Consider the following 15497-nt stretch of genomic DNA (forward strand, 5'->3'; position numbering starts at 1 on the left):
TCTTAATCTCAAAGTTGAGAATGACAAAGTTATTATGAGTCTGTAAAGGTCAATTTACTAGAAGTTGATAGCAGGCAGGGGAATAAAGAGCTGCAGAAGTTATTTAAAATAACAGCTTGAACATCCATGTATCAGTGCATTCAAAAACAGGCTGGTCCTGATTTCAAGAGGTGCATAAGTAGGACAGAATATAGAAGGGTGTGGTAGCAAAGACTTCAAAACAGCAAACATCTCTGAAGGAAGCAAAGAGTCCTCAGAGAAAAGCATACCAGGCACAAGTCCCATGACAGATGATCAGGCCGGAGAGTGGGAAAACAGGACAATGTTGAAGCTACTGTTCCTTCTGATCCTTTGGATTCCACGCCAGATTCTTTCCTACCTGAAACAGATCTTGTCACACAAGCGCTACCCGCCAGGGCCTTTCCCATTTCCTGTGATGGGAAGTATGTGGCGGTTGCTGGGGACTGGCATTTCAGAGACGACTTTCACAAAGGTACACCTTTTTGTGTCATTTTATCCAATGAGAAGCACGGGGATGTCAGAAAGCAGCTTTTTTCCCCACTAACATTTTTGTTTTATCTTTATTAATTTTCAAACCTGCTACCTCACCATATTTTTCTATTTGTTCTATTAATACAGGTCCTGTTTCTAGTGGCTTCTCCAAGATAAATACTAAATCATCTGCGAAAGCTTGCAGCTTATTTTCTTCTCTCTTAACTTCCATACCTTTTATATCCTTATTCTGTCTTATAGTTAGTATCTCTAGTGTCAATACAAACAATAATAAGGATAAAGGGCATCCCTGCCTTGTTCCCTTCATAATGTTAATCTTTTCAGTCATATCTCCATTTATCATTATTTTGGCTATTTGCTTACTGTAAATTGCTTTAATTACATTTATAAATTTCTCCCCAAAATCCATAATCTGTAGTTGTCTTATCATGAATTGCCAATTCACATTGTCAAATGCTTTCTGTGCATCCAAAAACATCAATGCCATCTGTTTTCTGGGATGTGTTTCATAATATTCTAATGTGTTTAATATAATTCGCATATTGTCTCTAATCTGTCTTTTGGGCAGGAACCCATTTTGACCCATATGTTTAATTTCGTTTAGGAACTTTTTAAGCCTTTTGGCCATGATTGATGCAAATATTTTGTAGTCCACATTCAGCAGAGAAATTGGTCTATAGTTCTTTATTTTCTTTATTTCTGTTTCTTCCTTTGGTATCAGGGTAATAAGTGCTTCTGACCACGAATCTGGTATCTTAGCTTCAGAGAAGAGTTCATTATAGAGTTCCAGCATTACAATGCCTAACAGTTCCTGCAATGTTCTATATAGTTCCGCTGGTAGCCCATCTGGTCCTGGTGTTTTGCCATTCTTTTGTTTTTTAATTTTTTAATTCCATCATTGTTATTTTCTCTTATAGTAGCTTTTTAAATTTCTCCGGTACTTTAGGTATCTCTGTTTTTTCCATGAATCTGAAACTACGTGTTGCTTATATAAATTCTCATAATATTCCCAAGCTATTTTTTTTCTTTTCTTCATTCCAGTGTTGTAAAGTCCCCTCGGCATCTTCCAGTTGTTTAATCCATCTCTACTCTTTCTCCTTTTTAATTTTATATGTCAACCATCTCCCTGGTTTGTTTGCATGTTTGAAAAAGGTTTGTTTAGCTGCCTTTATTTTCCTTGCCACCTCTTCATTTTCTATTAAGTTCATTTTATGCTCGTTCAACTCCATTATTTTTTTATATTTTTGTTTTGTGTACCTTTCTGTAATTCTTTCTCAAGAGTCTTATATTCTTCCTCCAGTTTTTCCCTAATTTGTCTTTTCTGTTTATTCTTTTTCCCCATATAAGATATAGCAAGTCCTCTCATGTACGCTTTCGCCGTATCCCAGACATTTTGAAGTGAGGTATCTTCTGTTTTGTTTTCCTTAAAGAAGAAAGTCATTTCTTTTGCCATATATTGCTGGAAGTCTTTTTCATTCAATACAGTTTGATTTAATGTCCATCTTGTTCTTTTTTTTTGTCCTTTCCATTTAATTGTGACTGGGTTGTGGTCCGCCCATGTGCTTGTTTCTATGTTTATATTTTGTGTACTTGTAAATAAGTCTATTGATGTCCATACCATATCTATTCTTGACCAGGAAAGGTGTCTGTTAGAATAGAATGTATATTGCTTCTTTTCCAGATATTTTTCTCTCCAAACATCTAGTATATTTAATTCGTCCACCATATTATGAAAAGATTTTGGAAGTGTTCTCCTTAGGGTCTTATTTTTTTGTGTCATATTATAATCCAGCCCAGCCTTTACAATAGCATTGAAATCTCCAATCATTCATATGCTTTTGAATTCCAATTCTATTATTTTCTGGTGTAATTTTGAATAGAAATTTTCTTGGTTTTCATTTGGGGCGTAAATCGCTACCAATATAGTTTTTTTACAATTCATAATTACTTCCACCATTAAAATTCACCCTTCTTCATCCGAATATAACAATGTAGTTTGTATTGTTTTTTGAATATATAATACCACACCTCTTTTACTCTGATCTGCAAGTGAGGTATATAATTCTCCCAATTTTGGATATTCTAGTACAGACATGTCAAGCAAAAGGCCCGGAGGCTGGATCCGGCCCACGAAGTGGTTTCATGTGGCCCGCGAAGCCATCCTGGAAACAGTGAGGGAATGGCCCCCACTGCCTTGGCCCTGGCCCAGAGACCCTCCTTCTGCCAGAGACCCTCAGATCTGTCCCACTCCTGCCCAGGCCCCCAGAGGCACCCTTGATGTGAACGATGTAGAGCTGGCCACGCCCACCCAGTAGGCCGTACGCACTCTAGCCACGCCCACCCAGTAGGCCACGCCCACCCTGGCCATACCCACCAGCCCCCTGAGGGCAACTGCAATGCTGATGTGGCCCTCAATGAAATTGAGTTTGACACCCCTGTTCTAGTAGATTTTGATGTTGTTTCTTAATATGAACTTCTTGTAAACAAATTATATCCATTTTTAATTTCCTCAATTTATTTAGTGTTCTTTTTCTTTTTATAGCTGAATTTAGTCCATTTACGTTTATCGAAATTGCTTTTATTTCTTCTTCCATGATTATTTATTTGAAGTTTTAGTTGCTCTCGTTATTCTCATTTCTCTTTGCTCTTTTGCCTCTTTTGCTCTTGTCCCTTCTCTCAACACCCTTTCCTCCTGTTCTATGCTATACTTACTGCGTTGCTTCTCTGTCTCGTCTCCTTGCTGTCTGATTACTCTTTCCCCTCTCAGCCTTTCTTCTTCTTGCTGCCCAAAGTATTGATCATAGAAAAGTTTTGCTTTCTCTGTTGTGTCCAGTCTATGTCTCTGTTCTTGCCAATTTATCATTACTCCTTCTGGTATTAACCATCTAAAATTTATCCCTTTTTTAATTAAGCATTTTGTCAGAAATTGATACTCCTTTCTCAGGTCTCTCACTCTTTTTGGGGTCTGTTTTAACATCACTATCTGTCTTCCTTTATATTTTATTTTAACATTTCTCAGCTTCTGTAATATATCTACCCTTAATGCTTTTTTAGTAAATCTTACATGCACCTCTCTGGAAAGAGTATTTCTTGTTGCATATCTGGTGTATATTCTAAATGGTACAGAATGCAGCCGCGAGAGTTGTGTTGGGAGTTTCCCGATACTCCCATGTTACACCTCTGCTCCGTGAGCTGCATTGGCTCCCAGTTGTCTTCTGAGTGAGATTCAAGGTACTGGTAATGGTGTTCAAGGCCCTACATGGCATGGGTCCGGAGTACCTCAGGGATCACCTGCTGCCAGCATCAACTTCCCTCCACCCTGTGCGTTCCCACAGAGAGGGCCTCCTCAGGGTGCCACCGGTCAGAGAATGTTGTCTGGTGGCCCCCAGGGGGAGGTCCTTCTCTGTGGGCGCCCCGGATTTATGGAATCGGTTGCCAGTCGAGCTCCGGATGGCACCCGACCTTCGCTCCTTCCGACGCGATCTGAAGACGCACTTATTCGAACAAGCCGGCCTGGCCTGATGGGGGGATGGGTTTGGGATTTTATTGTTGTTTTTTAATATATGTATTTACTGTTTTAGTTTGGGCATTGTATTTAATTCCTTTTTAACTTTTGTATTTTTGTATTTTTATATACTTGCCCTGTTCACTGCCCTGAGTCCTTCGGGAGAAGGGCGGTATATAAATAAAATTATTATTATTATTATTATTAAATATCTCATCTATATCATTAATTATCTTTCCCTTGCTTTCCTCCAATGCTTCTGCTAATATTCCCGCCATTACATCTGCTTGGTTCTCTCCCTTTTCTTCTTCAACTTTTTGGAATCTTAAATAATAATCAGCTCTATCCATCTCTAAAGCAATAATCATTTTCTCCTGGTTCCTGTCTGTTAATGTAAGTCGGTTATCAATCTCCTCTAGTCTCTTATCTGTTAATTCAATTCTTTCTTCCGCTTGTTGCAATCTTTGTTCATTTTTCTCCATCAGTTCTTTGACCTCTTTTAGGTCCTCTTCTAGTTTGCCAATCGCTTCCTTGAAGTCTGTGTGTAGAGCCAGTATCATACAGTATTTTTCAATTCCATGTTGGATCATGGTACAGAGAAGAGCAACCAAGATGATTAGGGGGCTGAAGGCTAAAGCATATAGGGAACGGTTGCTGGAATTGGGTATGTGTAGTTTAATGAAGAGAAGGGTGAGGGGTGACATGATAGCAGTGTTCCAATATCTCAGGGGCGACCACAAAGAAGAGGGAGTCAAGCTATTCTCCAAAGCACCTGAAAGCAGGACAAGAAGCAACGGATGGAAACTAGTCAAGGAGAGAAGCAACCTAGAACTAAGGAGAAACTTCCTGACAGTTAGAACAATTAACCAGTGGAACAACCTGCCTCCAGAGGTGGTGAATGCTCCAACACTGGAGGTTTTTAAGAAGAGACTGGACAGCCATTTGCCTGAAATGGTATAGGGTTTCCTGCCTGAGCAGGGGGTTGGACTAGATGACCTCCAAGGTCCCTTCCAACTTTATATATTATTATTATTATTATCTATCTTGCTGCGTTGTGTTGTTCAGTGATTTCTCTGCCACCGGACTCTGTGATATTAGGGGAGCTGTTGCTGGGTGTGTTGTGGTCTTCTTCATTTTCTCCAGTAGTTTGTAATCCAAATGTTGATGGGGTATTATAATCCAAATGTACTCCAAAAAAAAAAAAAGAGTACGAAAAATTTCAACGACAAGTAAAGGTGAGTACAAAGGGAAAAGGAAAGAAAAAGAGAAGGGAAAAGCCAAATATCCTTATATCTAAAAAAGAAAAAGAAAAAAAAAGAAAAGAAATTAATCCATACAGGTTATGCTCTTTGTTCATTTCAGAGTCTCTGTGCCTTAGTCCAAAAGAAAAAAAAAATCAAAGTAAAAAACAATCCACCATTCCGCAAACTAAAAAAACCAAAAAAAAAACCCAGACTCTGTAAACTTCTTATCAGTGAGTTCAGCAGCTGTCATTCATTACTCTCCCTTTTTTCTTAAGCTTCATTTATATAAATTTTTATTGCTTTTATATAAACATATATTTAAACAATATATATATATATATATATATATATATATATATATATATATATATATATATATATATATATATATATATATATATATATATATATATATATATATATATATATATACATATATAAAAAAACAAAAACAAAACAAGACATAACATAAACAATGCAATCAACAAAAATACAACAAAAATACTTAGCTTCCATTATTCCTAATCTTTCTAATCATTTTCAGGTGACTTCCTCGAGTTTCTTCGTTAATCCTCATTAGCAATTTCTATTTCATAATTTTAAATCGTATTTAATATCTATCTATATTTAATTTCTTATCATTTAACAATCATCATTTCATATTGTCCTTAATATTAAACATTAAACTCTAAAACTACAGCTTATAAACACTTCCAAGTCCATTTCAAACTAGTTGATATAACAATATTTCTTCAAATAGTCCTTGAATTTCTTCCAGTCTTCTTCCACCGACTCTTCTCCTAGGTCACGGATTCTCCCTGTCAATTCAGCGAGTTCTGTATAGTCCATCATTTTCATCTGCCAGTCTACCACCGTTGGTATTTCTTGTGTCTTCCAATTCTTGGCTATCAAAATTCTCGCCGCTGTTGTGGCATACAGAAAGAAAGTAACATCTTTTTTGGGAATTTCTTTTCCGACTATACCCAATAAGAAGGCTTCTGGTTTCTTAATAAATGTATTTTTCTAAACTTTCTTTAATTCATTATAAATCTTTTCCCAGAAGTCTTTTACTATGGGGCAAGTCCACCACATGTGGTAAAAGGTTCCTTCTACAGCTTTACATTTCCAGCATTTGTTATCATATGTATGATAATTTTTTGCAAGCTTAACCGGTGTTAAATACCACCTATACATCATCTTCATCATATTTTCTTTCAAAACATTGCATGCTGTAAACTTAATACCCTTTTTCCACATCCTCTCCCAGTCCTCAATCATAATGTTATGCCCCACATCATTAGCCCAATCGATCATCACTGATTTCACTTGTTCATCTTCTGTGTGCCACTCCAGCAATAAATTATACATCTTGGAAAGGTTCTTTAAATTTGTATCTAACAGTAACGTTTCCAATTTGGATTTCTCTATTTGAAAACCTCTTTTTTATCCTTTTTATACACTTCATTCATTTGGTAATATTGAAACCAATCATCAACCTTATCTTTCAGCTGCTCATACTGTATGTTTTTATCTTAAATTGGTCTCCTTCTTGTATCAATATATCCTTATATTTCAGCCACTTGGTTTCCATATTTGACCTTTTCTGGGTCTTAGCATCTAGTGGCGAATAATAAGGATAAAGGGCATCCCTGCCTTGTTCCCTTCATAATGTTAAGGTTTCTGGTTTCCTGTATTTTTTTAACCAAGCAAAACCTCAGAACCTGCATATCATGCAGCCTGGTTTCCAGGAGAGGTGCTTGGTTGGTCCTAGGGAGGCTCAGGAAAGGGGAAGGCACCGAGCGTGCTCTGGGATTTCCTGGAGGTGCCCCCCTTCTTGACTCTTCACTGTGGTTTTTAACAGGAACTAGTTTTCCCCCCTTCTTTTTGGTTGCCTTTTACTTGCTCCCTGCACACTCAGGAGGGCTGAAGATAAGGTAGGACTCATAGATATACATTAATTTGTTGCACCAGCTTGCCTGGGGGAGTGTGTGTATGTATGTGTAAATGTGTGTCTGTTTCTTTGAATCATTTCCCACCATTGACCAGAGCTGGGTGGAAGGGTTTACGCCAGCCGCACATAGGGCCCCCCTTTTTATGGGGGTACTGGGGGTACTTAGAAAGCAAGGGACATTAATCTTGTACTCTCATGCTCCAATGGGTTGTGAGTGGTGTCTGGTTTGAAGTTTGTGTTTGCTCCTTATATATATTTCCTGCTGTTGACCAGGCCTACGCATGATACTGATCTTAGCTGAAGGTCAGTGGATCTCTTGTGGCCCAACAGGCTGTACAAGTGGTGTGAGTAACTTGAACACATGGGCTCAGCCCAGGAAGACCAGTTAGAATGAATAAAAGGAATGGATGTGTCGTCAGCCCCCTTGAGTGTGTCATAAGGAACTTTGGTAAGCTTAAAACCCATCAGGATATGAAATTGAAACTCTGATTAAGTACAATGCCCTCTGTCACCAGGACATATGCACGGTTTGGCCCACAGGGGAATCCATAAATTTGGGAGTTTTTGAAACCATGGGAGACTATGCTTAAAGAGGCATGGATTATGATCAGCACGCTTAATATGCCCTTTTGTTTTTCTTCGGACCTTATACGAGAATAAGCAGGTGCTTATAGACTGTGGGTTGTGGTGACCTTCCACGGCACCACCTTTTCCTGCTTTAGCTTCTGCTTCACCACCCTATAAGGGGATCTACTCCCTCACAGGGCAGGTAGCTGTTGGGAGAGGGAACACTAATGAGGTCCTGGTTCATACCCCCTTTTCCACCTCTGATCTTTATGCATTGGAGGACCGATTGGGTTCTTACACTGAAACCCCACACAAATATTCTGAATTGCTTCTGTCCATTTTTTTGTACTTATACCACTAACTGGGCAGACCTCCAAGCCATGCTGGATGTCTTTTTAACAACAGAGGAGGGGCATCTGGTAGGCAATGCTACTAAAAGGAAGGAAGGTCCTTGGTTTGCAACTTAAAGGTTTCCAAGATATTATTGTCACTGCATTGCAGATCGCCCTCCCTAAACAGGAAGTGGGCAAAATTTATGATGTTCATCAGTTGCCAGCTGAAAGTCCCAGTGACTTCCTTGAGCGCCCCAGATATTAAGTGCGAATTACAGAAGGTGGAGGGGATAACCAGGGGGGTTAAAGAGGGTGGAAAAAACATAGTATTGTTTTGCTGGCTTAAGCTCTGCAACAGGTGCCCTAGTACAGGGCTTTTCAACCTTTTCACCAATTGTACCGCTTTTCGGATACAATATAAGTTACAATATTTGAGAATACAGCTCCAAACCTCTTATGCAAACACAATGCATCATGTCAGTTGTAGGACAAATAACATGAGCAAGCATTTTATTTCCTCCCTGGATACAATTCCTGCAGCTGAAGAAAAAGCAGCAACTGTAGAAAAAAGACAATGTGCATTTCATTAATGTAGAACAAAGGAACAGTGAGTAACTCCGCCTTAAGAGGAAAAAGTAGGGTAAAAATAAATAAAAATAAAAATAGTTGACATTGAGCGAAGCAAGCTACCAAAAAGTGGATTTTATTACAGAAGCCAGGGAGAGAACTGATTCAGCAATGACTTCTGGACTGGCTAGTAAAAATCACCTAAATGTGTAGTACAGTTTATGCTCTTTCCTATTTTAAGCTTTGATGAGATTTGTAAGAAGTTTGTTCTTCTTAATTTCCTAGCTTGGTTTTCCCCTCCCCCTTTCAGTAGGATTGATTACTCCTATCACCCAGGGATGGGAATAACTTGTTGATGCAGTTTGGGGTTAATATTGTTGTTGGTTTTTATGTGTGTAGGGGGCAGACCTGTCAGATTTCTGTTGATTTGTTCATGATTAACACTTATCTTTTCCTTCGTGTTTCTTGGCCGTCTGCCTGGGGCTGTTAACTGATCCAGGCAGGGGAGGAAGAGAGAGGGGGGGGGAGAGAGAAAAAAAAAACCCTCTTCCCTGGTGCTTTTATTTTTTGGCTTGACTTTCCTGAGAGAAGGGGGGTTTCAGCAGCCTTTCGTCTTGTAATAGTTGGTTTCTGGGGCTAGGTTTTCTACTTTTTCATCCATGCTGGTTCAGGGATTCTGGGAGCCGAAGTCCACAAGTCATAAGAGGGCCGAGGTTCCCCGCCTACCAAGCCCTGCCCTAGTGGAAGGGGGAGGAAATGGGACTTGGAGAAGAGGATGGAGAGGAGTGGTAGGGCCCTTTAAGAGAGAAATGGGACAATGTCACCCAGATTTCAGGCACCCCCAGACCACCCACTGCAGTCTTTTGCCCTAAGACAGGACCGGTGTCAGAGGAAAGCAATACCTTTTTTGGTTGGCACAGGAGAGTCACATTCAGTAGTAAATAAGCCCCTTGGAGACCCTTACTCACAAACTTTTCAGTCCTTTGGGGCCAATGGCCCTTCTGTGTCAGCTGCAATAATCAACCCTTTGGAATGCTTTGTGGCTGGTATTGGCCTTACTCATCTTTCTTTACCTTTCACACTGCCCTATGCTCTTTTAGGATGCATTTGCTTGCTAAGTTACAAGCCACCATCTTTGCTCTAATGGCTAAGCCCTTGTATCTCACCGGCTTCCTGCTTGCTTACTTACACCACAGGCATCGCTTCTGTCTCTCTTGGCTGCCATCTAGTTTTTTGTTCGGGTTGTTCATCCTTTCTTTTTTGGTACTCTGTCTTGTTTTTCTTTCCATACTCCATGCTCTCTTTTGTGGGGAGGATTATGGGTGGTGGTAGGGTTCAATTATGAGATGTGGTCAGGTTTGAGGTCAGGTTCTGGTCATGGTCAAGGTATGTGTAATGACTGGGACCAGGATGTACAATCTGACACACCCTCCAAGCATGAAATCTCCTGTTGCACACATCATTTCCCATCATTCCCAGTAAAATAGAAGGCCAAGGTGGTCCCCAATTCCCCAGTCCCTCTTTGGGAACCTGGGGCTCCAACACCCATGTACAGAATATGTAAGCATGGGTTAAGCTTTTGAACGTAACAGATTGCTGAATCTGCACATTTATACCCCCCCACTGGTACACATGGATTGGTCATGGAAACTACACCCTTGGAAGCCTTCATGTTCAGCATGAACAGTGTAACAAGGGACTGGGCACTTCCTGTGTTTGGAGTAGGAAAGTTCTTCTTCCAGATAAAAGTTAGGGATCTATATACCTTGCACAGTCACATGGAAGGTCACTACTAGCATGTCGGATGGTTGGCATAGATGTCATCAGACCTTTGGCCTTGACTACAAGAAGGTCCCCTCTGCTGTTTGTAGTTCGTTTGCAACAATGGGACTCATGACTTATATGTCTGGTGTTAGAGCTTATATGCCTGAGGGGTTGGAAAGCAAACCAGGCATTTATCTTGCTAACCACCTAGACTGGTGGTTCCTTTGTGGTCGGTTTGCCTGTAAGTCTTTGCCAGCTTACTGGTCAGGTACATGTACAATAGGGATTATCTTTCCCTCTGTTCATATTATCCAACATAAGGATACCATTGATCTCATGGAAGAAGGAATTAGGAACTACCCTAAAGATCTGAAGATTTCTACTGACACTGTATGGGGATGGTTTAGGGAATTATTCTTGGTACTCTCTTTATAATATTCCTTGTTCTTGTATCTGTTGTGTCACTCACTGCTTGCCCCTACTCACCTCTGCCTGTCCTAAACAATGTGGTCCACATATTGCAGAAGCATATCCCGTGTTCATACTTTGCGCACTGCTCTAAGTATGAAAGGGGGATTATGTTGACCTGGAATTAGGGGACATTATAGGAAATATCAATTGTGAATGTGCAGATGGCCCTGCTGTCTTTGGGCTCTTGCAAAGTCCTAGATGCAGGGTCATGAAAGGCCAGCAAGGAAAACACCCAATGTCCTAACCTACCTGAGAACATACAGTCTCTTTAGGGAAACACCCAAAAGGGAACATGTTTGTTACTTCTGCTCTCTTATCTACAGTATGCCAAACTTACTGGGTGAAATCTTTATTGTATGTGTGTCAGCTTTGTTGGATGGCTTGCTTATGTAACCAGAAAGAATAAATGCAAGGATTTCTTGTCTTTCACTGCTGCTCTCTTTTAGAGGAACCCATCTTATGTTCAGCTGAATAAAAATGTAAAGCTTAAAGGCAACTACTGGTTTCCTGTATTTTTTTACCAAGCAAAACCACAGAACCTGCATATCATATTCATAAGAATTTTTTCCCTTTTAGGTCTAATGTTTAAATATTAAACAGATAAAACCCTTATTTTCAACTAATTTCCAAGTATTTTAAATCTAATGACCAGAATTCCCCTTATCTCAACTTTTCCCTTTAACCCTCTAATTAATAATATGAAATCCCCTCTAATAAGTCAAAACCCCAATTTTCTTCAACCTTATTCTGGCTTTCTTCCTTTGCCAACTAGGCTTCCATATCAGTGCTTTTAGATTATCAAACAGATCTCCCTCTGTTATTATATATGTTATTTGAAATAAAGGAGACCATTTAATTGCCATTTTTTGGAAGGACCAGCTAAGTTTTCTCCCTGTTATTCCAATTCCGCATGCTTGCCCTGATATGTTTATCTTCCATTCAATGTGCTCTTCTTTCTCAAATTTCTTCTGATTTATATAGAAAGTTATTTCCATTTTCAGTGATGTCACTTCCTTTTCTAGATTTTCCATCAGCTGTATTTGTTGGTCAATTGAGTCCTCTGTCTTAATATTTGATTGTCCCACTTCTTCTGTTATCTTCTGCATTGTTGGTTCTTTGGTTGTAGTCAAAGTTTGGGTTTGTGTATCTAAGCTGGCGTCTTGATCTTTTATGTTAGGTCTTATTTTATCACAAGCTGAAAGAATGGTTTCATATATTTCTTTCAACATGGAAAGAATCTTTTCCTGGTCTTCATCCATCTCTTTCATGTGTTTATAAATAGTCTTTCTAGTAGAAGTTGTTTGTCAAGCAAGATTTTATAGTCCAAGGTCTTTCAACATCTCATATAGTGACCAATATTCCTCAAATAAAGAGATAGGAAAGCAATTTCCCACATATAACTCTGAGAGTTGGTAAAGGTTTACATTCAGAGTTCAAGTAGGCCAGTTATGCCACCCAGCTGTTCTCTTACAGCTAAGTCTCTCACAGGTAGTGCCAAGGTCAGAAAAGTCTTATCTAAGGTCTGGGCTTTGAGCCAAGTCTCTTTTAGGAAATAAGTTGTAATACCAAACTTTAAGGTTTTTTAAGTGCAAAATTTTTATAATCATTTTTCCAATTTTATTTCTTTTTTGTAGATAAAAAGAAGCGTCTCCAATAAAAATAGGAAAAATGTTGGTCCCCAAATTTCAGGAACATATAAATCCAATTAGATTAAAGTTGTTCTTTTAATGCTTTGATTCCCCTGAGTAGTCAGATACTGCTATTCTTAGAGGGTGGGATAGAAATTCCCTTCCCTATCTCCCCACAGGGGGAAAGATACTTCAGGCAGCTTATATAGGAAGAGAAAGTACTTAGGATAAAGCGAAGATCAGATCTCACCCAGTTTCATCCGCGTTGCTTTCAAAGTGCTTGGTGGTGAGTTTGACTTCGGCTGTCTGCAGTCTAGTGATGGGCCATATTACTATGGCCTGTCTTTCCTCTGCCAGTTTGGAGGGCTGCTCTGGATCGAACGGAAGGACTGCCACCCTCCCATGATCAAGCAGGGGTCACTTCCTTGCTCGTCACCCCTACAGGTAGACTTTCGACCATTTTCAGGGTCCCCCATTGGAGCGAAATCGGATGCGGAAGATGGAGCTCGCCTTCCAGCATCCGTGGCGGCTGCGATAGCAAACCGGAAGTCTCCTAATTAAGTATCTTAACCATTACACTACATAGCTTCTTAACAATAGTGAGAATAAAAAAAAAATCCCAAATGGATTTAGTTGAGCGCTACTTAACAATTATGGAAAGCATAATTTTGTCTCTTCTGAAGCAGGGCCAATTCAAGGGCTCCCTTTTTAATGTATCACCCAAGAGCTGTGTACACAGAGTGCCCAGAATGCTTAACAAGTGTGCATTTAAACAATGTGGTAGAGCACATTGGAGAGGCTTCCCCAAAGAAGAGGGATTCAAGCTATTCTCCAAAGCACCTAAAGGCAGAACAAGAAGCAACAGATGGAAACTAATCAAAGAGAGAAACAACTTAGAACTAAGGAGAAATTTCCTCACAGTTAGAACAATTAATCAGTGGAACAACCTGCCTCTGGAAGTTGTGAATGCTCCAACACTAGAAATTTTTAAGAAGAGGCTGGACAGCCATTTGTCTGAAATGGTATAGAGTTTCCTGCCTGAGCAGAGGGTTAGACTAGATGACCTCCAAGGTCCCTTCCAACTGTATTATTATTACTGTTACTATTACTATCACTATCACTATTATTATCTTTTATTCATTAGACGTGAACCTCAGTCAACTGAACATTCAAAGTGACTGGCACTCATGGTTGACACAGGTTGCTGCCAGCATCCTAGGTATCAACCAGGTACCTCCTTAAAATGTAAGATGTTCCGAGTAGTGCTGTTTTTGTGTAGCATTGCTGGAGTTATTGCAAGAAGCTGCAATTTCTTGATGTATTTTGCAAAGTTTTTGGACATAGTTCCCAGTGCCCCGATGACAGTGCAGTTTCAATGGCCAGGTCGTGGTATTTTGTAATTTTTTCCAGTTCTTTTTCTTCGACTCTGGCATCTCCTGGTACAGCGATATCAATCAACTGTACGCTTTGGTTCTCTACAACTGTGATATCTGGTGTTTTGTGTTCCAAATGGCAATCTGTCTGTATTCAGAAGTCCCACAAGATCTTCACCCTCTCATTCTCAACAACAACAACAACAACAACAACAACTACTACTACTACTACTACTACTACTACTACTACTACTACTATTATTATTATTATTATTATTATTATTATTATTATTATTATTATTTTATTCATTAAACATGAACCTCAGTCAACTGAACATTCAAATTGACTGGCACTAGTGGTTGACACGGGTTGCTGCCAGCATCCTAGGTTTTTATTATTTATTCTTATTCTTATTCTTATTCTTATTCTTATTCTTATTCTTATTCTTATTCTTATTCTTATTCTTATTCTTATTCTTATTCATCATCACACAGTCAGCCAGATGTTCAGACTGGATTTGGCATTTTTGGGTACCTCTGGAGTCCTTACCAAGGACCTGGGATAGGCAGATGTGGATGTTTGATGGTATTACAGATCTCGTTGCAGGATGGAAGCAGTTCCTATTATTATTACTATTATTATTACTATTGTTATTATCATTATTATTTTCTTACAAATGAAAGCAAATGTACTTGTCCCAGGAGAATGTTGCAGGAACCAGTACAGATGATTAGACTTCAGAGCTTTCAGACTTGTGCTGGAACCCATCCTCGGGGAACTTCTCTCTTGCCAGAATCTGTGTTTTGAGTTATTCTCTGTGTAGTGCCAGGTTGTATGTGCTTTTTAGTTGTTTCCTTGTGCTGCCAAATCCTGGGCTCCTAAGTACATATTAAGCTGGTAGCAAACCAGCACTCCTGTTGACTGACAAGGGAGGGCGTTTCCCAGGCTTCAATCATTTCCCTGGCTGTTTTTTTATTATTATTTTTTATTGATTTTCTGCAGTAACTCTTCTACTTTCCTTAGGCTGAATCAGGTTGTTTTTAGTTTCCCAAACAATGCAACCCCCCTTTCCTCTCACCCCCACACCAACACCATCACATCCACAAGCATTTTGTCTCCATTGGTTTAAGTCAAAACTCATCCCTTATGATAATGCCCTTGTCAGGAATGCAGTAGAATGTTCAACTAAACATTGATTTATTTTCCTTTTTCCTTTGTCCATTCCCATAAATATCCTTTGATGCTTTAAAAGCTGCCTTTATCCAGCTCACTTCTGGTTTGTTATTTGTATGTCTCTTTTTAATAATTAAGATAGCCAGTTTCACCTGTATATCTAGTACATCGTCTTTGTCCGGTTCATTCTTGTAGCCTATCATTTTTAAATCTACATTCAAACCAGTCTTGATCTTGTCTAGTAGATTTAGTTTCTCTTCCATAGCATGATTTACACATAATCCAACTATGATAGCAAACATGATTAATATTAACTTCTGAGTCCATTGTTCACAGATATCCTTTCTTTTTGTTATTTTTAGTTTGCGTTTGCTTTTATATTTTTAATGGCAAAGTTTAATAAAATTA

The 15497-nt window shown here is 39.2% G+C and overlaps 1 protein-coding gene across 1 annotated transcript in view; it reads left to right on the top strand.

Annotated features, from left to right (window-relative positions):
- Positions 1 to 322: 322 nt before the first annotated feature.
- LOC308669335 (cytochrome P450 2C23-like) overlaps positions 323 to 15497 on the top strand; it is a gene marked incomplete at both ends in the record, with an annotated part of 42715 nt that continues 27540 nt past the window's right edge. Inside the window, one exon of the mRNA XM_081329971.1 lies at positions 323 to 443. Coding sequence (XP_081186097.1) covers positions 323 to 443 — 121 coding nt within the window. The remainder of the gene's footprint in view (positions 444 to 15497) is intronic.

Source organism: Vipera berus, assembly GCF_964194415.1.
Source record: "Vipera berus genome assembly, chromosome: 5".
Taxonomy (NCBI): domain Eukaryota; kingdom Metazoa; phylum Chordata; class Lepidosauria; order Squamata; family Viperidae; genus Vipera; species Vipera berus.